The sequence below is a fragment of the Notothenia rossii genome (assembly GCF_949606895.1).
Source record: "Notothenia rossii genome assembly, chromosome: 6".
In the NCBI taxonomy this organism is placed as follows: domain Eukaryota; kingdom Metazoa; phylum Chordata; class Actinopteri; order Perciformes; family Nototheniidae; genus Notothenia; species Notothenia rossii.
Window position 1 is genome coordinate 55,546,775 of NC_136909.1, and position 25,021 is coordinate 55,571,795.

A 25,021-nucleotide genomic window follows, 5' to 3' on the forward strand; every position below is an offset into this window, starting at 1 on the left:
AAGTTTGGTGCATTCTGATTGGCGTAAACGAACATCATTACCACCGACGTGAATAACAATCCTACTGTATTTACGTTTATTTTTAGCCAGCAGTCTAAGATGCGCCTCAACGTCGCCCGCTCTGGCCCCCGGAATGCATGTGACTGTGGACGCTTCGGTCTCTAAATTCACGTGTCTCATAATACACAAGTTATTGAGCCGTTTCCGCTCTACATCCTGAACTCCTCCCTTCGATGCAATGCACTTCCGTTTTGGCGGACTGGGTTTGTTTTGCTAGCTAGCTCCGTTGTGCCGACAAAGCACTGATATCGCAGAGACAAAGAGGATATAACAATTACAACATGAAGAAAAGTGGTTCGGGAACTACGTGTGCGGTAGTTGGTTGCAATCACTCGGGAAAGCACCTGAACGAGTGGTTAGATAGAGAGTGCTACGACCACAAACCAGCACCCAGCACCCAGCCATGTTGTTCATTAAATACAGATAAACACAACAAATACTGCATGCATTGTATTTTTTAATATTATATATGAATATTTTCATAGTGATGTAATTGTGTGGGCTGCTTTTATATTTTAATTTGTAATACCTGTTAGGATTAAACATGTGATCTTTCTTGTTGAAGCCATTTATTTAGTTTCCTCTAAACAATTAATTCATTCAGTGTTATTTATGTACAGTATGAGCTTAAAATGAATGATGAACTGTGTTAAAAGAAATTGTAGCACTCTAAGGAACATATGAAATGCAATAATGCAATAACAGTGCAATAATGAAATGAAATTACATCAAACTTTATTTTCACTCAAACAGTACAGGCACATATGATATATTGCACAGCATAAAGAGATCATGTAAATTATGCATTATGTAAACAACAGACAACTGTTGGCTCCTGTGGGCATGACCTAAATAAGGCAGTTTATTTTGGTTTTAAAATGCTGAGATATTTACTGCAGAACTGTAACCTTCCCTCAACAAAATCGTCAACAATTTTCGGGAGCATGTGGGCAAAGTAGAATGTGCGGAGCCTTATGATATGCCCCTGGACAAAGTCTTGGTCGTAGGGTACTTCGATTTCTAGGTGCTCAGTTTTGTTCCAGATCACCAACTTGGAGTGCTGAAGCCCTGTGCAGTGCATCCCAATTTGTACCTGCATATAGTAGCCTTTTGGACCATTGCAGGCAATATGGTAATCTATCCTATTTCCGTTTGCCACAGTTGTGATTTCACAGTTCTTTGTTGCCAAAAATTCTGCAAGTGACTTGTTTCCCAACACAGGTGATTTGATCTCCAACAGAATGTCTTTGTTTATCACTCCATCGGGAGATGCTGCAAGCCACGGATCCTTGTCGCACACCACTAAGCCTTTGGTTTCAATGCTGTTGCCCAGAGTTTCCAAATAGTCCCTTGCAAGTTCCTCCCCCTCCGCTCCTTGACGGGTTGCAGCATTGCCACGGAAGGATGGGTGTAAGTGTTCTGACAAAAACTTGTCGGGCGCCGTGGTTGAGCGAATGGGCACCTTTCTACCTGTGCTCGCTGTGATGCGCACTCTCCGCGCATCATGCCAGACCTGTTCTTTGCTCTGTGCTTTTGTAACCTTCTCGATCTCCTCAAGCCGGGCTGTGGACATGTTAATGTACTTATCATAGAAGGTTCTGCATTTTACACAAGCCAGTGGTATGTGGTGCTCATCATGGGTTAGGAGATGGAGGTGTGGACATGGTGTTGGCTCGGTGATGGAAGAGGTATCAGCATTAAAGCAGAACTGCAGGAGGCTATTCCCAGGGCAATTGAAAAGTTCTGCCATTGGTGAGGCAAGTGTGTTCTTCCTCCACTCTTCATGAGTCCTAAAGAGTGTCACCTCCTGTGCCGGTTCTGGAGTGGTAGAGGATGGCTGTGAAGTTGGTGGCGGCTGGTAGAGATCCTTCCTGTTGTGTCGTTTGAAGCGCACATACTTCATCTTCCTCTGACCAGCATTTCTTTTAGACCCAGCATTCCACTGGTTCTGTCTGTCTGTGCAGGCAAGCCCGGTTTTCCCCTGTCTCACAGCATTTTCTACCTAGAGAGATAGAGTAAAAACAGTGCATAGATATTATAATGGGTTCACTGCAAACATGTCATATGATATAATACATCATGGCATACACACACTTTGCACTCTAGCCAAGTAGCCTATGATGTAGTTCGGATACCAACAACAAAAGACATAGGCCTAGGCTACAATGGTCAAATAATCTAGTTACCTTCCACAGGATCGCAGCTGAGTGGGAACAAGATCTCCCTGGTCCAGCAACACACGTACATCCCGCAGTTTTGACTTCTCCAGCTTCAGTTACCAGCACCCAAGCATTATGCCATGCATTGTTCAAACACTGGCTAGGCTCTACCTTTGCTTTTAGATAAACAAAACGATCATGTTTGTATGACATGACACAACCAACTTTGTTGCTGTGCAAATATTGATATGCCTTGGAGGCCTTCAGACTGTCCATTGCTTTTCCATCTATTGCCATGGATTGAACGAAGTAGGAGCAAATTTTGCTGTACGTTATGCTGGGCCACGTCGTCATGTTATCCTCCCAGTTTTGCACTGAATTCGGGTGGGGGAGAGTAACGCCATCTCCAGTCAAAGAAGTAGAATCGTGTTCCCAAGCTAGCATCACTGTTAGCATCGAAATCGCTGTGTTTACACCAGTGCCCGTCTGACTGTTTACACCGGTTTACACCGACAGACGCTGTGCAAAAGACTTCCGGCGGAAATGAAGTGCATTTGTGTAGGGTTATGGCGCTACCCGTGGTTTGTCGCGTAAACTTGTCTATAGAGCTACCAATAACCAGAGTTGGCTTCTCAGCGGGTGTCTCGCTGAGTGGGGAATATCTGTTAGATACGTGAACGGGTTGGTGGGGACCTGCGGGTTTCGTGTTATGCCCCTTCTGAACAGTCACCCATTCTCCCTGCTGCTCGGGAGTTGCCGGGGGACGGCTAAGAGGAGCTACCTTTTGCCGGTCCGCACCGGCTAACATGGGCTTTACTGTAGCTGAGTTATTTTCTAAGATGCGGAGCCGGGCTTCTATGGCTATGATTCCCGCCTCCAACCTAACAACTATACTACATTTAACACATGTATCGGTACCAGTAAAGGAGGTAGGGGAGTAACCAAACATGAGACAGTTAGAGCAGGAAATAGCACCCGAGGGTGGGGAAAGAGCCATGGCTAGCTATCAAGCTAAAGTAGCTACCGTTAGCAAACCCGAAAAGAGTGTAGGCAACTGTGGAGTTACAGTCGCTAAGAGAAGGAGAGTTTGTGAGTGCTTAAGCTGTAGTAACGTGTGATTACAACGTCAGGCAGTTGCCGTGATCAAGAGTTTAAAACGATCGATTAAGTTAAGATAATAAGCTATCAGCAACAGAACAGGCACACGGGATACCCGGAGATGACAACAACAACCGGAAGTTACAACATGCTTACCGCAATAGTGGTCCGTGTAGTTCCGTGTAGACCAAAAAGCATTAACAATTGAAGAATGTGTGTGAGTGTGTGTGAGTAAGAATGAATGAAGTGTGTGTCTGCAGCAGTGACAAACGACCAGCTGGGCTGTTTAAAAATCCACAAACTCTCACATACACATGTGTAAAGCCATTCAGAAGCAGTATTGAGGGCAAATGTCATCCCCCCCCCCACCAGGCTGTAGCTGTTTGGGTGTGTCGATTGAAGAATCCTATTTGCATGTGTATTCCCACATGGACTCTGACAGGTGAATGAATTTGAACAATTTGTGGGTTCAGTTTCTGTCCTCCCAGCCCCCCAGGCAGATTGTCAGATGGAGGAATGCATCGCTGCAGAGAACACAGCTCAGAGAAGCTTCCTTATTTAAAGGACTGTGAGATATTGACCTTATTTCATCATATCACATTTGTGTAGTGTTTCTAAAAGTACTCAGATCCTTTAACTAAGTAAAAGTTCAAATACTATGGTCTTCAAATACTCCATTACAAGTAAAAGTCCTGATTTCTAAATGTTACTCAAGTAAGAGTAGAAAAGTATTAGCATCAAAATGTATTTAAAGTACAAAAAGTAAAAGTACTTGTTCTGCACAATAGCCCATTTCTACATAATATAAAGCACATAAGTATTATCAGCTAAATGTACTTTAAGTATTAAAAGTAAAATGACTCGTTATGCAGAAGTGATCTTTCACAGTATTATATTATTATGGTTATTCAATTATCCTGTTTTTAAAGCATTTTAGTATTGTATTTTGTCAATGTGGACCAAATGTACATACTATAAATACTGTGTAGATTAGTACTAGAGTACTGCATTATACCAAATCGGCACATCATGTGTTATTAAGTGTTAAAAAAATAAAGATAGTGGATTAAAAAGTACGACATCTGCCATTGGAGGAGTGAGTTAGGAAGTATAAAATTGCAATAAATGGAAATACCCAAGTAAAGTACTTTGTTACTTTCCACCACTGCATTGTGACTGTTAGTGTTGAACAGTATGCAGTATCCTGCGTAACAGGGCCTTCATTTTGATTTGAAAATGTCTACAAATGTGTGTTTTTGTCCAATTGGAACTGCTGCCACATCTGAAGCATTTGAGCTCAGTTGAAGCCCCTTCTTCGTAAAACAACCAGTCTCACATCTTCCTTAAACAAAATATTAGCATATTTATCCCTTTTTAAAATATAAAATATACAGCACCATTGAGTCTTTGTTTTTCCCACACTAAGTTCTCTCAGCTTTGAGTGTGGAGAAAATGTTCGCAGTCCGTCACGTTGTGTGGGTCAGTTTGAAGCTACATTCTTTCCTTAGTGCAGTGGTTCTCAAATGGGGGTATGCGGACCACTAGGGGTACGTTGGAGTACTGCAGGGGGTACGTGAGATTTATTTTATGTTAATGAAAAAAAAAGGTAATTAATGCATTTAAACAAACTACTAATAGTAGATTAACTACTTTCTTCAAAGGTTTACAGTAATTCTAGATAATAAAATGGGAAAAAATAAACGGGGTGCTCTCTTTTCCTCTCCCTCTCCTGACAGCTCGTCAGGCTCGTGCAGCTCGCTGAACCTGTAATAAGTGACCCGACAGTAAAGAATAAATATATGTATAGCTAGTTTAGCTAGTTTCAGAGTAGATGAAATAGCTAAGTGTGTTAGGTCTAACTCTTAGTGTATTTTTGCTCCGCTCAACGGTCCGTCACAGCGGCGGAGCTGTGATCCGGAAAAGCTGCGTGTTCTCCGTCAGCAGCAGCTGATCTGATCTCTGATCTCTCTCTCGCGTCCGGTTATACTTCACTCGCGTTTATGTCCAAATCTATTAGATCTAGCTAGTTCTAGCTAATGATATGACTGCCTGCTTATCAAAGGACACCTAAACAATAAGCGTTGCTTGGCAACGGCGTGTGGCGCAGCATTATGCATATGCAGTGCTTGAATTGGGCCGGTACTCACCGGTACGCAGTACTGGCACTTCTGATTTTTACCCATGTGGTACCGGCACTTCTTACTGAGTACCGGCAAGGTGCCAGTGCTCAGTAAAATGGCGGTACTCAGCCGCCGGCGGCACGTCATGACAACAAATAGGTGCAGCCGGCGGCCGGCAAATATGCCCAGCCGGCGGCATTTCATGACGCATCTATGACGCACCGCAGCAATAGACTAGAGCAGAAAAGACATCACATAACGTTAGCATTTCGAAAATGTTAGCCTGGCTTGATAATAGTGCGAAAAGACAGCGGTTGTCGCCGGACAAGGATTCCCTCTCTCCTTTCCTGCTGAAAGATGGTGAGTGTACTCAGGGACGAGGAGTCATTTAACCAGCCGCCAGTAGGAGTCAGGCTTTACTTTCTTTTATATCCATAAAGAAAAAGTACATCTGTTTACAGTTGTTTCATATGGATGTTGAGAAGTATCCATATATATCTTCCTTTTGCTCCCAAAGTGCACTAGATTGATGCATCTAACTTCAATATTTTTAAAAATTCTTCCCGGGGGAGCATGCCCCCGGACCCCGCTAGGGTGTCAGGTCCACTCCCCATTTATAAAAATAGCACTTTACCACTGCACCCCCTCTAATCTCAGATGCACCCTAAGTCATTTTGTTTACTTCCAGTGAGCTTTTCTAAAATATACAGTAAAGAGACAAACCCACCAGCATTATAGAATATACTATATGACTTTGAGCCAAATACTTGTTTTTGGGCTGTATAAATTAATTGACTTGAAACAGTTGCTGATTTAGAGTACTGGCCCCTTTTTTATTCCAATTCAAGCACTGTTTATATGAGGGGTAAAAATCCCATGCTCATAAAATGCTCATATATGTTTTTCTCTTCATTCCCCACGCCCCAAAATAAATAAATAAATATACTAATTTTAGGAAAAGTAACGAAGTTTGAGCAGTGTGGGTTTTATATTAACAGCCTACAGATATTTCAAAACTCGAAGTGTAATAACTTCATGTTGCCTCCCTGTCAGAATGACAAAGGTCCTCAGTGAAGCACAAGCACATGTTTCTCACTACATTGTAAGTACAACTTATTAAAAAGATCAGTTCAATGCAACTAATGTCGTCTCAGTGTTATTGCATTATGTTAAAATTGGTTTGCCATGAATTTAGTGATGGATTGTAAACACTTGAAATGTAGCATTTAAGTGTTTCTCAGTTACAATGTTGTTGTTTTACTAAATCAGACACCGATGGTGCAGCGCTGTACTGTACCTCTTTATATAGGCATTTTTTTCCCTAACATTTTTGTTTGCGCTGATCAGGGGGTAGGCTACTTGCCTGCATTGTTTTTTCAAAGGGGGTACATTATTGAAAAAGGTTTGAGAACCACTGCCTTAGTGTACAACACTGATCTGGTTTCCACCCAATTTGACTGAGTTTTGAAAGCATGATGCCCAACTACATGGTCTAGTTTCGATTATAGACATTTACCTTAATTTTTAGAGCACGCTCGTGAACTGTTAGCACCGGAGCCTCGCTGCGGGGAAACCGTGGCGCGCATAATTGCGCCGCATTTGCGCATAAGATGAGGTGTGTTCTGCGTGTAGGGAGGGGCGGCCCTGGTTAGCTGGCCGGCTCTGTTATGATTGGTCAACCGCTTAGAGATGTCTCGCCCCTTAGCTTATCACGTACAATGTATTGAAGTTCTATAGCCAGTAGAAGCCCAACTGTTACGTAGTTATGTTACTATGTTCCAGAAGCAAACAAAGAAGTCCAATGGAGGCGTTTCAGGCAGGGGGGGGGGGAGAGAAACTCCCTCTGGGGGGAACACCTTTAGCCTTTGTAGACCATTTACATGCACAACAAACATATAACACACTACAGGAGAGGGAACACCCCAACAAATCAGAATAGGGCAAAATGAAAACAAACAACCTCAAAGGGATTTGTTGCATAACTGCAGGTTGTTCAAACAGTTCTACATGTGTATGGTAGACCAAAAAGCAAGTTAGATGGCACCACTGCTCGTCCACAGATATCCATATTGCCTGTTTGAGATTTCTCTGATTAAACTTGATGTTTTAGATGTGTAAGAGAGGATGAACATTCAGCAGATTCAGATTGTCTTTTCTAACAATCATGGATTTTGAAATACGTAACCACCTTGATTTGACTGTAAAAACGACCAAAAGGTCCTGCACTACAGTGAGGCGTTGAAGGTGTTTCTGTTCGTACACGTCTGTTAGCCCACGGCTGCTTTCTGTCAAATCAGAGAGAAGGCGAAAAACATGGCTCCTGGATTCATGTTTCATTCCCTGCCTCTTTTTCAGGTCCCAACTTGTGCCTTTTTAATGAATACCTGTGGAAGAGTCTCAGCAGGCTTGGGTCTACCAAACAAAGAAGCACCCGTAAACACAGGAAACACCTCTGATACACTGCTTCAACTGCACAGATGTTATGGTTGCGTCAGTCAAGCTAACTAGGCTAAAGGTTCTGCAGAGGGGTTTGTCGTCCAGCCGGTGAACTGCATTCTCCTCATAGCTGTCCTTCTTCTCAGTTCAAAGCAAAATTCGTCCTTTATCAGTTCTGAGCTGCAGCTTGCTCCAGGGGTGGGTGGGGTTGGGAGGGGGGTGTGGGTGGTAGGCTGAGTCTATCGTGGGCGGATTCCACAACTGCTGTGTTTTGCTCTCAAATGTCATGACAAAGGTTTTTGCATTGACTATATCTCTGATTTGTAGTCCTGACTCTTCTCCATGCTCTCATAAGCATGGCAGCATTTAGAGCTTTTCGGCAAGCCAAAAGATTCATTCTATAAGAGAAGTTGAAATGATCAAATAGATTTTTGATTTATTTGTTCTTACATGTGGCCCTAATCATCTTCCATACCTGGGAGAATCTAATAAACTAAATGATAGAGTATACCAGGTTTTAGCACTTCGCTCAGGCCTTCAAGGCTCTGAAACGCGTGGAGCCTCTCATTGGGCTTGTGTTGGTAAGACAACATGTGGGACTTTGAACTGTTGAATAAGTTATTTTAAAGGTAATTCAACTTTGTAAATTAAATGTATTTTATATGTATGTTGTTTGAATTTTCAGGCTACAGTAGTAGAGAGTACAACACCCAACCAAAACTAAAACACGAGGTAACCTTCACATGTTTCCTCATTCTGAGGATGTGGTAAATAGATAGTAAGAAAACGTCTGTCTATAGAAGGTGTCATTACAAGGTGGAATGTTACGTATTTTCAGTGGTAAAACCATACCATGATGATCTCAATTTAATTTTTTTTTTTTTTAAATATTTAACCATGACAGTTGTAGCACTCTTAAAAGAACATCTCAAACTATGAGCTATAAACCAGTGTGATGCAGAGCAGCCGGTGGACACGTTATCTGGTATCAGTCCTCAATACAGTCATCCAATAGGCCTATGTAACAAGTGTATTAATACGTTTTAAAAAATGATGTTAGATGACTGGAACCTGCCCAGAACTGAGAATTAGTTACTAATGTTGAATGTCATAAGCTATTTTCTAACTCAATGCTGACATGCTAAGAGTAACAGTTTGTTTTCCGGTTGGGCGGAAATACACAGCTCAGATTCCAACACTTCTGTGCTTCCTGAAATGAGTAAAGTCAGTTTTCACCAAACAATGTAAACTTTATAATGATTATATGATTATTAATGTCTTTGTGTTTTGCATTTTAGTTTGTTGCATGTGTAGCCCGGGGTCTGCTTCAGTCAGTTAGTGTTGTGTAATCATGCACTTATTGGCACATGATTGATACTGGATTTGTTTACTTGGATCCATGAAGCAGGTCTTGATACCGTCTCTGCGCATTTCATGTGTTGAAAAGTGAATGCTGTCCAACTGCATTCTTACCCTCACTGTGCAGCGGAGAGACGCACATACGTCTCACTGTCTCTACACCGTCAAAAACACACATAACCTCTACAGTAACAAATTACATCCGCTCAATGTAATTCAGTACAATAGGCATTCAAAGCATTCTGCATTTATTACCCAGCAGCACCTCTACTTCCATAAGCATTCTACCAGAAACTGGTTAATCATATATCCATCATCAGATCCGCACCAGCATGAAGCAGGACATTAAATGAACTAACCCTCCAACATGAAATAATTAAGAAATAATCAATGAACAGGTTACATATCTCTTCAGTGCTTCTCAGCCATACATAGGCTTGATTACTTCTTATTGTGCAACAATGTTCACTCCTCTTTGAATTACAGCCAGACAATGATGGGTGAAGCACAGCAAGTACCATCTTGCACAAAATATTAATTAATCCAGGAGCGGTTTGGTTTGACTCAGTCATGAAATGTTTTTTATTTTACACTTGTGGCCTTCTGCATTGTTATATGTCATTCAAGATGACATTGTCACATTTATACATCCATAAATCATGTGTTCATGCAGCATGGTGACAGACCAAATTTCAATTAAAGAAAATAGCAAAGAAGATAACTGGGATTTAAGACAAAACCACCTCAAATGTGCTTCTATTTACTCTTTACTGTCCTTAAAAGTAGTGTGCTGTAGATTGTGTCCTTATTAAGAAATCTACGTGCTAGCTAAAGCAGTCAGGGATGCCACTGCCTTGAGCAATAAGTTAACTTGGTTTAAAGACGGAAAAATGCCTGGTATCTGGATTAGCTTAGGTATTCTGCCTCAGAGCTACACTGTGGAATGACTAATGTAATACAACTCATACCATACACATTCATCTTCTAAAAGTGTTGTCAAAGAAGATGACACTAAAGATTAAGCTAATACGGAGAGGAAAGATCAACGCGCTCAGATGTTGCTCCTTGTCTTGTGAACAGAACCAGAATCCTGCATTAGGGATTGCTAATTTGAAGCGAGACTTTGTGACTTTAAAGGCGCTTTTTCATTGCAACATTAAATCGGTTTTAGTCTGGTGTAGTTCAACTCCTTTTATGGTTGGTTTGAACAATTTGAGCACAGTAATAAGCTCTGTTGCATGCTGTCTATGGAGCATTTTTATTCTTTATTTGAGATTGCATTATTCCATTTTATGAGCATTACTCCTTAATTTCACATTTAGATTTTGAAGCATCCCTACCCTTACACTCAAAAAGCCCCTGCTTGTTCTTATATTGTCAGGAACCAAACACTTTATCAGGCAATTTGAATGCTTACTTTTGCTCTAGTTCTCATCAAATTGCCTGATTTCTTACATTCAGCCATTCTTATTAAGTACACACATTGCAAATGCAATGTGTGTACTTAATAAGAATGGCTCGAATGAATGAGTTCCGTTTTTATTTGTTAAAGGAAAAAATAGCAATATCTTTCAAAAATGAAATGGTCTTGTTTTAAAGTCACCCATACGTTTAACTTGAATTGGTGCCAGTAAAGGAAAGAAAGAAATATCCCCGAGCATTGGAGCACCCTCATACACTGGCTACAGCCCTGCTTCTTTAAGGGCCTTTGTGAGTGTGTGTCGTAACTCTCCGTTTTTCAGTCGGCTCTTCCTCCACTCATCGCCCCGCATTACAGCCTTATTACTGGGATCCCTCAGGGCTCTCTTCTTGGTCCCCTTCTTTTTTCTCTTTAGACAAGCCACTGTTAAGGATACATGTTATTTTATTCAAATGTATATTTGAACCTTACAAAAAACAAATATTTGAATATGGAAATTAATAATCAATTGTTAACAATTAGAACAATTTAGTATTACCACAGCCGTCTGCCTTACAGAGTCTCACCATTTCCACTTCACTGAATGCTCTGCATGACTTATGAGAGTCATACAAAGTCCCTTTTATGAATTGAAATTAAGGGAACTTAAGTTCAAGCTGAACAAAGAATTATTCCAACAACAGCCATAAGGACACCCTGTCCTTACAGTAAGTGTGCATGCCCTTCACGCTAAATAAACAAATCACATACCGATCAGCTGTGTGCAAGACCTGCAGGAAGAACCTTGGGAGAGTAGAACTTGCAATCTTCCTGCAAACTTCTACTTGAAACACTTTACATATCTTGATATTTACTGGAAATTACATAGAAAGTAGCCAATAGCTAATAGAAGAACTTCAGCTCTCCAGAGATGTTCCTTAAGCCAGCTACCGCTTCATGGTTTTTGTGCGAGTGGACACATTGGCACTATTCAGGAGGAAAATCATTATATCTTGAACACAGTTAAGTAATACATTCACAGGTACCATTAGTTACAGTTCTTGCTTTTTTTGTCACCACTTTTTTTTTATCACTTTACATTTTTTTTTTTGCTACCAGGGGATAGCTACTGTAAAATATGCCCCCCAGTGGCTATTTGAATCTGGTATTGGGTCTCGGACCCATCCTACATTGGTAAATCCAAACATCCCAGCCTCTTCACTACACTCCGCTTCAGCCATCGACATGCTACCGTCTCAGTCAGATGGTGGTCGGTGAAGGTCTCGATCTTTAAACAACAAGTCTTATGTTCAGACTTTAAAATAATCTGTTCCCAATTCAACCAAAATTGACACTTTCACTATCTCCTATTTGCTCTAAATGTAGTGCTTGATGACGTTAATTGAACCACATATTTGCATGCACTTATTTTAACCTGCCTTGGATTCAAATTACAGTCAAAAAACGTAACTTAAGTGATCATAAAGTCAAGTATGAGAAGCACTGTCTTATATCACCTCATCATAAGAGTAAACAGGTTGAACTACTCATAGATAAGTGGGGGTCGACACAAAGGAGAGCATTTCTGGCAAATCAAAAGGATAAAAAAGCATGTAAAAGCACACACTCAATCTGAGAGAACTCATTCTGTTCACCTCAACACTTCAAAGCCTGTGCTAAAGCAAACAGGTGAAGACACACTCCACATGCTGTGGAAGTCAGCAGTCTCATCGTCCTGGACTTCGAGTCGTGGCTGAACCTGTCACTGTGGTCCTGCCTGACTCATTCAATTCAATTCAAAACCTTTATTTATTCAGGTGAAAACCCGTTGAGATCATTGACCTCTTTTTCAATGGTGACCTGCTGCAAGTAGGTTCCAACATGAATACAAACATGACAGAAAAACAAAGAGGACATCATATGGCATATTTACATTGACTACAGTTTGTATAGCTAGTAGCATTTACAGATACCAACAGTTTCCGATTGGATAGCATCTAACCTTGCTTTAAAAACATGTAATGGAACCAAACTGCTCAACTTCCATTCCTTTTGCAGACTGTTCCAAATTAGCGGAGCTGCGCATCTAAAAGCTGTATTCCCTAAGACAGTCCTAGCAGTTGGCACATTTAGTACAACCACAGCATTCGATCTCAGGCAGTAGCCATTTACAATACGCCGTGAGATCAGGGAGCAGATGTAGGATGGAAGTTTCCCTAACATTGCTTCGTAAATAAAAAGATACCAGTGATTGAGCCGCCGTACAGTTAGTGAAAGCGAACCTGCCCTTGCATACAGGGTACAATGATGGGTTAATGCTTTACAGTTTGTCACAAATCTCAGTGCACTGTGATAGGCGGCATCTAACTTGATCAGGTAATTGGCCGGTGCATTCATATAAAACAGATCACCATAGTCCAGCACAGGTAAAAAGGTCACAGTGACTAGCCTTTTCCTGGCCTCAAGTGAGAAACAGGACTTGTTTCTGTAAAAGAAACCTAGCCTAACCCTCAGTTTTTTTTAGCAGGTTATTGACATGCAGTTTAAAAGAGAGACAGTCATCAAGCCAGATACCAAGGTATTTGTAACAGGTTACCACTTCAAGTTTTTTCCCTTGCGTAGTTACTATATCTAAAACAGGCTCTGGTGTCTTTTTAGCTTTTGAAAAGAGCATTACCTTGGTTTTATCCACATTTAAAAGAAGCTTTAGTTCAGAGAGCTGAGTCTGAACAGTGTTAAAAACAGCCTGTAATTGAACAACCGCCTCCTTAATGGAGGTACCTGCACAATACATCACGGTATCATCCGCATACAAATGTAAAGTAGCTTCATCCACATTATCACCTAAACTGTTGATATATATGGAGAATAAAAGTGGACCTAAAACAGAACCTTGTGGTACACCATTAGAAATGTTTAACCACTCAGAAGACAGCCCATCAAAATAAACACATTGGGACCTTTCAGAGAGGTAGTTCACAAACCACCCCACTGCATGGCTGGATATGCCAATACTGAGTAGCCTCTGCTTTAAGATGCGATGATCAACGGTGTCAAACGCTTTGGAAAGGTCAATAAACAGAGCTGCACAACTCTGCTTATTATCTAAAATACTAGTAATGTCATTCACCACTTTCATTGTCGCAGTGATGGTGCTATATTTCTTTCTGAAGCCTGACTGATGTTTAGACAGGATATCATTTATACATAAAAACTCCTTTACTTGCTCACTCACTAGTCGTTCGAGTACTTTAGCCAGAACTGATAATTTAGAGATTGGCCTATAGTTATTTAAAATAGTTGCCTCCCCTCCTTTCAGTAAAGGCAAGACATAAGAACACTTCCATACTTTTGGAATTGTATTTGTGCTGAGGGAGAGGTTAAAAAGAGAAGTAAGAGATGGAGCAATAAAATCTGCAGCTATCTTTAAAAAGAAAGGTTCTACGTTGTCCGGGCCAGCCGGTTTCCTAGGATCTAACTTGGATAATGCTTCATGAACAACACCAACAGTTAAAGGAGTAAAACTGAAAGGGTTTTCCAGACCACATTGTTCAGAGTCAGGGATTGGAGTGTTCACAGAAGCAGAAGCACAGTCAGTGACAGAATCAAACAGAGAGCCACAAGACACAAAATGGTTATTAAAGCAATTTAGCATCGTAGCCCTGTCTGATATAATGCCAGATACTGTGGTGAGGCACGGAGGTAGCTCATTTGGGATATCACCAGTGGAAATCGATTTTATGGCTTTCCAAAATTTCCTAGGATTATTTAGGTTTTCTATGGTAACTGACAAATAGTACTTTGACTTAGCACTTTTTATTTGCGATGTGAAGCTATTTCTTAGCTGCCTAAAGCGTAGCCATTCTACCTCTAATCCTGATTTCCTAGCCTTTGCCCAGGCATTGTTTCTCTCATGAAGGAGACTGGACAGTTCAGCAGAAAACCAAGGATTGTCTCGGCCCTTCACTCTAAATGTACGCAGAGGTGCATGTCTATCTATAATTTCCATAAAACCAAGATAAAAATAAGACCATGCAGTTTCTATATCAGCACACAGATCGATTTTATCCCAATCAAAATCAAACAGATCATGTACAAAACCCTGCTCCACAAAGTGTTTTTTGTCTCTTTTTAGGATGATACGAGGTTTAACCTTTTGGACCTTAGTGTCCCTAATTGTGGCTACAACACAGTGGTCACTCACATCATTAGCAAATACTCCCACAGATGAGTATTTATGTGGAACATTTGTTAAAATGAGATCAATTAAGGAGGATTTATTTGGGGACTTAATATTTGGGCGAGTAGGACTATCTATAATCTGAGTAATACTCAAAGAGGTACACAGGTTTTTTAAATCCTCTGACACAGAAGTTAACCAGTCCCAATTAAAATCACCAAGCAGCACTATTTCCTTGTAGGCAAGTTGAGATAAAAGTTTTGCCAATGAAGATAAAGAGTCCTTGACAGCTGAGGGGGGTCTGTAGCAGCCCACCACCATGACCTGTTGACCCTTTGTTACTTCGATATTCATGGCTAAAAATTCTAGTTGTTTACTAATAGATTTGGAAACCATCTTGGTTACACAAAACTTATTTTTCACATAAATGGCAACGCCACCACCTTTTTTAGGACCGTCGGTGCGATATACACTATAACCATTTATGTAAATGTCAGAGGCCAAAATGGATTTATCTAGCCACGTTTCTGATAAGACAATGACATCAGCATCAGTCGAGCTCGCCCAAATACGGACAAAATCTAATTTAGGTAACAGACTGCGCACATTTAAGTGAATTAATCCCAACCCAGACCTAGAAATAAAATCAGCAGGAGTAGCTAGCTGCTACTACTGGGTGGACCAGGGTTTGGTTGCACATTCCCTGATAGTAACAATAATAAAAACACCATGCACCTTTTTCTCTTTACCAACACACATACATTGTCAACTGTTTTAGAGTCACCAGCAAACTCCACGAAAGTGAGATTAGAGTTCAAAAAACAGTTCTGAAGAACCATCATAGCAGGCAAGTGAGAAGACAAACATTTGTCAAAATGAATGTCCGCGACAAGGCAACCAGTAATTGTTTGTTTGTGTAACACATCCGAAACCGTACAGGGGATGTCCACTGCGGGCGGTAGAACAGACCTGAATCCAGTAGACTTCTCAGGATGACTAGCGATCTTCTCATTGTCCAACACAGTCAATAGGTACAGCAGAATCACGATATGGGCCATTTTCCCGGTCCAGCACACAGTATCCGCGATGTTCCTGGGGCAAAATCCAAGTCAGGACAGCAGCAATGAACAGGCGAGGCAGCAGTGTGGCAGCGCTCCGGTTTCTCCGCGGTATCCCCAGATCAGGCCTCCGCACCAGCAGAAGCAGGAACAGCCGTGGCAGATCCTCCCCCGTACAGCAGCGACAGGTGGGAGCAGGCCTCCAACAGCGGAACCAAGACGGGTGGATGGCGGGCCTTCAGCCGTGAGAGCTCCTCCGCACCTCAGCACACGATAGGTGAAAGCGGGCCTCCACAGCAGCAGAAGCAGGACGAGTGGATGGCAGCCCATCCGTGGTAAATTCCCGATCATCATACTACTTCCCTGATGGCTCCCACAGGATTGTTGATATCCTCCTGGGTTCATCTTCTTATTATAGACACTTTGCATTCCCAAACATTTGGTCTACCTACGCTGCAAAATGTATTATCTCTTCAATTTACACACGGCATCTATTGCACGTCTGTCCGTCCTGGGAGAGGGATCCCTCCTCTGTTGCTCTCCCTGAGGGTTCTCCCATGTTCCCCTTTAAACTGTGGGTTTTCTCTGGAAGTTTTTCCTTGTACGATGTGAGGGTCTAAGGACAGAGGGTGTCGTATTGTCATACTGATATTCTGTACAAACTGTGAAGTCCACTGAGACAAATGTAACATTTGTGATATTGGGCTATATAAATAAACATTGATTGATCGCCACATTCTTTAGCTCGCATGTGGGTAGGGCATTTTCAGTAAACACTAAAGTATGCATTGCACATTTTTACCAGGTGACATTCTTTGACTCTTGTGTTGAAGCAGGATCAGATAACAGCAAGAAGATGCACAATATACAATTGCATCAGATTACAGTTGCTTTATTTAAAACTATACATTCAAAAACATAGGTTGATGAAAAATCATTAACATACACGGTATGATGATAAAAAGATTCTCTTCCACACACTGCTCTTAATAAAACACTCAAAGCTTCCTTTAGAAGCTGGGGGTAGAGTTCATGTCCAGCTGAGGTTGAGTTTGACAGGAGACATGGGTTCTCCTTTCTGACCGGCAGTCATCTTCTGGGTATCTCTGGAAAACACAACAGGGGGGTTTCAGAGTTGTTGCATTATGAGCCATGTCACTGATAATTAGGGATGGGAATTTGAAAGCAAATGTATATTCGAATATTCGACCCCCAAAATAACGGTTAACCGATTAACCGAAATGTACATATCCTATAAAAAAAAATATATATATGGGGAACATTTTTTCCAAAACAAATTAAAAATAATTTAATTTTGAAAGATAAATGAATACATTTTCAAATATATACATAAAGTATAAGTATAGAAATTTGTCAAATTGATTGAACTGGTGATCACAGTTTGAACAGTTGACTATAGGCCTACAGCTTTCATGCTTAAAACATAACTTGGTTTTTAAATGAAAGAGGGATCATACACGAACAACATAACGGGTTAGGGTAACGTAACCCGATTACAACAGAGATCAACAACCTATAACAGGGCCTATGCACAGAATGCAGCTATTCAATACTCATTTTTCTTTAAGAATATGATCATGTCTACTCAGGGGAGAGGCGGGTGCGGAGGCGATTCACAATCAGGCCAGCTGTGGAGAAGACCCTCTCAGCTGGAATTTGGGCGTAAGATGAGGTTTGAGTCTGCGTGATCTGTGTGTAGGGAGGGGCAGCAGCCATATCATTAGCTAGAACTAGCTAGATCTGATGGATTTGGATATAAACGCGAGTGAAGTATAACCGGACGCGAGAGAGATCAGCACCTGCAGCTCTGCCCGATGTGAGGGACCGGTGAGCAGAGCAAAACACACCTTTAGACCTGACACACTTAGCTATGGCACTGGCGTATACATTGAATTATTCCATTTGATAATATGTAATCAACTTAGGCACCTACCACAAAAAGAAAAAAAAAAGAAAAAATTAGAATAAAAATATTCATAACTCATATTCTCATATTCGAATACCTGAATAATTTTGAATATTCGATTAACCTCTTAAGCCCTGAGCCTGTCTTTCAGGTTTCAGGCTCCAAAATGCCACTAACACAGCGAAGACTATATCTTTACTTCTAAAAGGGGTAAATTAATAATCTTTTCTCTCAAAGCAAGGTTACATCTGTGAGTTGGATGAAGAAGTGTCAGAATCCATATAGATGTTTTTATTTTAAAGTAAATTCAGATGGAACATAGTAAAAACATGTCAATTCTAATGTCCGCCTAAAAAGAAAACATTACTTATAGTGAAAACCACCCTTGAATGATGGGTTAGTTAATAGACTAAAAGCTTTAGGAATCCAAACTATAACTAGACCCTCCAGAAAAACGCGGGCAAAAATCCTTGATTATGCGGGCTAAATTCCTTGATTATGCGGGCTAAAATCCTTGATTATGAGATTAAAAATGCGGGGTTTGTATGTGATTTTATGCGGTGAAATTGCGGGAAGTTGCGAAATATGCTAAATATGCGGGGGAAAATAATTTTTAAAAATTAAAATATTCGGCTGTCTTATTTATTCTCTATCACACACAACCTGCCACTAACGTTAAACCCCTTTACTATTCAATTAAACAACAGCAATTGGGCTTTTTTAATCTCACACACACTCACGCCCCCCCCCCCCCACACACACACACACACTTCTCCGACTCATTCCGTTTTCATTTACACGTTCGTTATCTGACCAGCTTCAATCTTGTAAGCTACTCACTTCGTTTCTTGTAGCCCTCGAAAGGGTTTTGGAGGTTGATGCCTCGGTGAATGTGAGTTGTTTGGCTTTCTTGTCCGCAGCAGCAGAAAGCATTTTCGAATGTTTGAATTAATCAAAGTGGGTCGTCACCGTCGATTTTCTCTTATGCTCCAACACACAGTTGCACAGGGTGCAGAATAGTTTCCCCCCACTTTTTGCCCGGCCTTTAGTAGAAATGTTCGTTGGTAAATTAGATGGATTAGATTTTTTCATCTTGGTGTTTTCTCTATCGTGTGAGCTCCACACGTTCACTCTATACAGTGTTGTTTACATTCTGTGATGCGCGAGCTGATGACGTCACGTCAAGACAACTTTTTTCCCCCTCAACTTTGTGTGGAAAAATGCGGGGATTATGCGGCCTTTTGATAAATATGCGGCCTTTTAAAAATCTGCGCCATTTTGCTGATTATGCGGTAAATTCTGCGATCGCAGAATCGCGTTTTTCTGGAGGGTCTATATAACATATAATAAGTACCCTGTATCAATATTGATGCAAAACAAGTGAAATTTGACCTTTTTAGAGAGGTTTAGAAAAATAAAGTCCTGGCGGACTCACCTCTGGGTAATTTGGGAACCATCAATTCCATTTGACCTTTTTCACTGTAAAAATGATTTTATTACTTGGAATTATCACTATTGGTATTCATTCCATCCAAATACAACTGTTCTGAAAAAATTAAAAAAACATACTCGGTTATCCTCTTAGGCCCCACAATGCTAACATTGAGCCTCTGGATTAGCCCCGAGCGAAAAATGCTAACCTATTACTGCACCGAAAATCACTCCTAGCACCGTTATTACTTATCCTAGCTGCACATCCAACACATCGTTTATGATCGTAAAGACACAGAATCGAACGGTGCCCACCTCAACACTGAAAGATACAAACTCGCGACGTTATCAACAAAAACGTACATCAAAACAAGTGGCGCTAGGTAGCTAAACAATGCTAACATGGCTTACCTTTGTCTTTGTCTGGTCTAAACTGGTCTTCAATGGCATTAAAACGATAACAACGATGATGTAGTTAATTAATAGGTTAATATCCAATGTGGCTGTGTCCCCTTTGAAATGTTCTGATAATCTATAAGCAATAAAACTGCAATTCCGTTATCTGCTGTCCACTCTGTGCTCCGTGCGCTCTGGGTCCTGCAATTCCTGCTTCCTTACTTAGTAAAACATAAGTAAAGTCTGCTTCGTAAAGTGCTTACGCTGGCTGGCATTCTTCATACTTTACGCAGGACCATATCCCTGGAACCTATTTGTCGAATTACACCTTTTCCTTAACCATTACATCCAATAGAATCGATGGGCAGTTCCCAAATCCACGTAAACATTACCATTGCGGACGTAATAGAGAAGCAAACTAAGCACATCTGAAAGTACAAGCCTGGATGGCAAAACTTTATACCCAGTATAGTGCCATAAATATGATGGTGGATTATCAGTAAAAATGTCAACGTGACACAAAGACATTGGATTAACCTTGAGCGGCGTTTTTATTCCGGTGAACACAACTTTTGATCACAAATCAAAAAAGGTAAGACGTAATTATTGTAATATTTTTGAAACCGGATGTTGTTTACTGTCTCTTTTCTGGCTGATAGCTCCGCAATTCGGGGTCGTACAGTGATGACATTACATGTGTGGAATCTGTGGAGTCTCAGCTTTAATCGGATATCTTGTTTGTGCAGTGACGATAAGTAATAAGGGCATTGCTACCGTGAGTGCTGTGCAAAAGTCTGTTAGCATTAGTTAGCATTTTTTCGCTCCATGCTAATTCAAAGGCTTGGTATTACTCTTGTGTTTCTTTTAGCTAAAAATTGTTCATATTGTTAGTTAGATTAGTTTCTTATCGTTAAAAGGGTATGGAACATTAATAGTTTCATAAATGTTAAGAAGCCCTGAGGCATATCTGATAAAAAAAACGGTGGGGGGGGATCCACTGGGGGGACCCTCGGGCTTAAGAGGTTAATCGTTCCCATCCCTACTGAAAAGAGTTACTGAATCACAGTCACGACGTTACAATTGTCAGCTTGGTTACATTTCTTGATATATCTAAGTTGGAGTGGGTCCAGCCTAACCTAACACCTTCCTCTCTCCTTCAGAGACAATGTTTTTAACAATGTGAATTGAGTTTATGCTTCAGGGTGAAAAAACCTTCTAATGTGTTGTAAAACACACCCACACTCTATTGGACTAAAGAGCTGATTAAAGGAAAGCAAGCGTCGCGCTGGCAGGGGGTTTTCTCACAACCTGGCAAGCTAAATGTGTTCTTATCACATTGGGGTGTATCAGTGGCATTCCATCAGCAATGTACTAATCACTGTGTACATTCATGAGAAATATATTTATCCCTTGAAGAAACTGTTCATTTGGATGTTTCACAACTGCACAATCTGCAGCTCTTAAACTTTAAACCTGATGATGCAGATTTAAGTGACATACTCAAGAATGACATTACCTTTGACACTGTTGAATAATGATGGATATGTGGAAATCACTTTAGATTTGGTTCAAAATAAAGTAAAACAACATCCTAATCAATTGTCTAATCCAGCCTTTCCCAAACTCAGGGATGGGTCGCGGACCCGTTTTGATTGGGTTGCCAGTTAAATGCATTGCTAAACACACACAGCGTCAGAGCTGATGGCTGCGTTGCAAATACAATTTTTTTATAATTTTTGTATTTTATTTTTTATTTTTAAAATGGAATTATGCAATATAGCATGGTATATTGAATGATTTAATTTTCTCAATACAAATAAACTAAAAATAAAAGATTGTATTTGTATCAGCTCTGAAGTTTCCCCCGCGAAAGTTTTCGCGCTGTCTGTTTATTGTCTGTTGATTAATCCCGATCGTACATGATGGCAAAAAGACGATACAAAGAGGAGTTTTTAAACGTTGGCTTCACAAAAGCTGTTGAAATGGAGAGGAGCGGCCTCAGTGTGTTTTATGTGGAGAGGTGCTGAGTAACGAAAGCTTGAAAATGAATAAACTGGACCTGCATCTCCAAACAAAACATCCTCTGCATCGGGACAAATCGAAGGATTTTTTCATCTGCAAAGAATTCTTTCAAGAAGCAGTGTTTTGACGGCGGAAAAGTAAGTCACTCATTTTAATCATTTGTTTTGTGTTTTTGTGAGTTTGTCAGGGTCTGTTGTGAAATAGTTTCGTTAATGCAAAGTTGGATGAAATGCAGACTGAGCCCCGGAGCGGACCGCCAGCTGCGCGCTCTCCGGCGTCCTCTACTCGCGAGTCCACTACATTCTGCAGCGGCACAGAGAGGTGTTTCAAAAACAATAATCACAGGAAGATTAGAGGGAAAGTGACAGGCAGTATGAGAAGGAAAGCGAGAGAAAGTATCAGCCGCACGGACGTGACTGCTGCAGTGTGATGTACATAGGAATACATATGGGGGTTATTCCCTATCTTTATTCAAGAGCGTGGTCTTTAAATTTGAGAGCATACTTTATTGATTTCACGTTCAGAATGTGTATTTATTTCCCTCAAACCCTGTCCTCACACTCAAATAGTGCCTGCTTGCGCTTAGATTTGCTCGGCTTCTGCTCAAACTGTACGCTTGCACTCAGATATATTGCTGCGCTTACAGGTTTCCTGTGTTCCAGTTTAAAACCTTCTCCTTGCACTCAGGCTGTTTCTGTGCGCTCGTGAAATGTCTGCTCTCAGATTTCTTCTGTGCGCGCTTGGGTCTTTTGTGCAACAACTGTGTCAAAATCCCTCCGTGGGGTTTCCCCACAGTATTCAGTATGTAGTCGCTTTAGATAAAAGCATCTAACAAGTAACATGTAATGTAATGCGCTATAAATGCGGTTGCCAGGTCCACATTGGGTATACAGCGTACGCCGGCTGGTATTAAAAATCACCCAATAACCCAGCAATGTTAATGATAATATCTTCTCTGTTATTTTCAGGCATTCAAAGGGAACAGAGGGGCAATGAGGGCATCATATCAAGTCAGCCTCCACAAAAAAAAAGTTAATCAGTTGCCAAGTGTTGGAGTTCCTTTGTCTCTCAGTGTTTTTTAAAACAGCCCTTTCATTTAAAAGTGTTTAAAAAATGTATGTACATAGTTTTCGATCTAGTGACAAACTTAATGTTGCACTTCTGATCATTTAAATTTGGTTTCACCTGTGATTAACTGAATACACTTGACTGCACTTCAGTTAGTGTTTTGTCCCTTTCTGTTTACAACATGTTTGTTCTTTGTTCATTTAAAATAGTTTAAAATTGTGTGTACATAGTTTTTGAGCTAGCGACAAACTTAATATTGCACTTTTGATAATTGTATAATTTAAATGTGATTTGTACTGTATATACTTGACTGCACTTCCCATGTTTCGTCTTTCTGCTTTAATCCTTATTTTTTCTGGGCAAGCTCAAAGGGAAGGTTGTTGCGATGCACTTTTATAATTAAATAAATATTTTCATTCACATTCTAAATTCATGGTGTGTTGCATTCTTTGTTTATAAATGTACATATTATGGAAAATCATGACATTTTTTGAGCTTGGGTCCCATAGGACCACAACATTTCTGTTTTGGGTCTCATGCTGAAAAAGTTTGGGAACCCCTGGTCTAATCCATAGTGCAGTGTGCTGCTATTCATATTTTCCTACCTTGAATGTGTACTTTTTTTTATTTTAATTTGTAAACATGTGCTTGCCCCTCATGTATGACTGTTTTGTTGTTTTTGTCTCAACTGTACTGTCCCTGTGCTGTAACTAGACCCTCCAGAAAAACGCGGGCAAAAATCCTTGATTATGCGGGCTAAAATCCTTGATTATGCAATTAAACATGCATGTTTTTTATGTGATTTTATACGGTGAAATTACGGCAAGTTGCGAAATATGCGGAAAGTTGCGAAAAAGAATAGATTTCTTTTTAAATATTGGGCTGTCTTATTTATTCTCTCTCACACACAACCTGCCACTAACGTTAAACCCCTTTCCTAATCAATTAAACACATTCAATGTTTATACAATGACAAGCAATTCATAATGTCAAACTGGCTGCTTAGGTAGTAGTACAGTACAGTTCAAATACAGATTATTTCAGTTCATCGAAATGCTGCACCTTAATGTTTATTTTATTTTGTATTTATTTGAGTGAATATTCACAGTTTGATAATAATTAAAAACCCCCAAACTAATAGTTTATGTTTTGTGAGTACTAGTACAGAAATGTTCACACACACACACACACACACACACACACACACACACACACACACACACACACACACACACACACACACACACACACACACACACACACACACACACACACACACACACACACACACACACACACACACACACACACACACACACACACACACACACACACACACACACACACACACACACACACACACACACACACACACACACACACACACACACACCGTTTCTTGTAGCCCTCGAAAGGGTTTTGGAGGTTGATGCCTCGGTGAACGTGAGTTGTTTGGCTTTCTTGTCCGCAGCAGCAGAAAGCATTTTCGAATGTTTGAATGAATCAAAGTGGGTCGTCACCATCAACTTTCTCTTATGCTCCAACACACAGTTGCACGGGGTGCAGAATAGTTTCCCCCCACTTTCGTGAAAGACATCGGAGTGCTGCTTTGCCCGGTCTTTAGCAGAAATGTTCGTCGGTAAATGAGATGGAACAGATTTTTTCATCTTGGTGTTTTCTCTCTCGTGTGAGTTCCACACGTTCACTCAACGATGTTGTTTACCTTCTGTGATGCGCGAGCTGATGACGTCACGTCATCATCACTACTTCACGTCAAGTTCACTTTTTTTCCTCTCAACTTTGTGTGGAAAAATGGGGGGATTATGCAGCCTTTTGATAAATATGCGGCCTTTTAAAAATCTGCGCCATTTTGCTGATTATGCGGTATTTTCTGCGATCGCAGCATCGCGTTTTTCTGGAGGGTCTATGTAACAATGACTAATACATGTCCTCTCTGTGGGACAAATGAAGGAACTTAGAACAAAACATCAAAACTCATTCTAAAGTGGTGGCATTAGGGTTTGAAGGAATTACAAAGCATTTTATACGCAAGTAAACATCACACTGATAAAGAATATAGTGAAATATGAATGTATGCTACCTGAGATTCAAGGCTTATTTAAGAGCCAGTGTGGAGAAATAGTAAAACTCATGTAACCTTCTTTTATTTCGGATTTAATTCAATCTTTGAATATGCCCCAGGAAATCAGTGGACCCACTCATGTAAAAGGCCACACTCTGGACCTAGTACTTTCTTCTGGTTTTAATGTTGAAAATGTGGATCTGTGTGAGGCAAGTCTAAGTGTAT

At 40.6% G+C, this 25,021-nt stretch overlaps 2 protein-coding genes across 4 annotated transcripts in view; both read right to left on the reverse strand.

Moving 5' to 3' along the window:
- Positions 1-851: 851 nt before the first annotated feature.
- Positions 852-3,511, reverse strand: LOC307042780 (uncharacterized protein). Of its 2 annotated transcripts, none has more exons than XM_079686874.1 (2): positions 2,247-3,511; positions 852-2,062 (listed from the first exon to the last, which is right to left on the reverse strand). In XM_079686874.1, exons 1-2 carry the CDS (start codon positions 2,673-2,675, stop codon positions 923-925), a joined length of 1,569 nt encoding a protein of 522 aa, XP_079543000.1. In that variant the 5' UTR covers positions 2,676-3,511; the 3' UTR covers positions 852-922. The 2 variants fall into 2 exon arrangements, with proteins under 2 accessions (XP_079543000.1, XP_079543001.1); XM_079686875.1 differs by having other exon boundaries at positions 856-2,058; positions 2,247-2,376.
- An 8,910-nt stretch (positions 3,512-12,421) lies between these two features.
- Positions 12,422-25,021, reverse strand: part of exo1 (exonuclease 1) — a 34,208-nt gene continuing 21,608 nt past the window's right edge. For both annotated transcript variants that reach the window (XM_079689605.1, XM_079689604.1), the window contains exon 14: positions 12,422-16,975. In XM_079689605.1, coding sequence (XP_079545731.1) covers positions 16,880-16,975 — 96 coding nt within the window. In that variant the 3' untranslated portion in view covers positions 12,422-16,879. The remainder of the gene's footprint in view (positions 16,976-25,021) is intronic.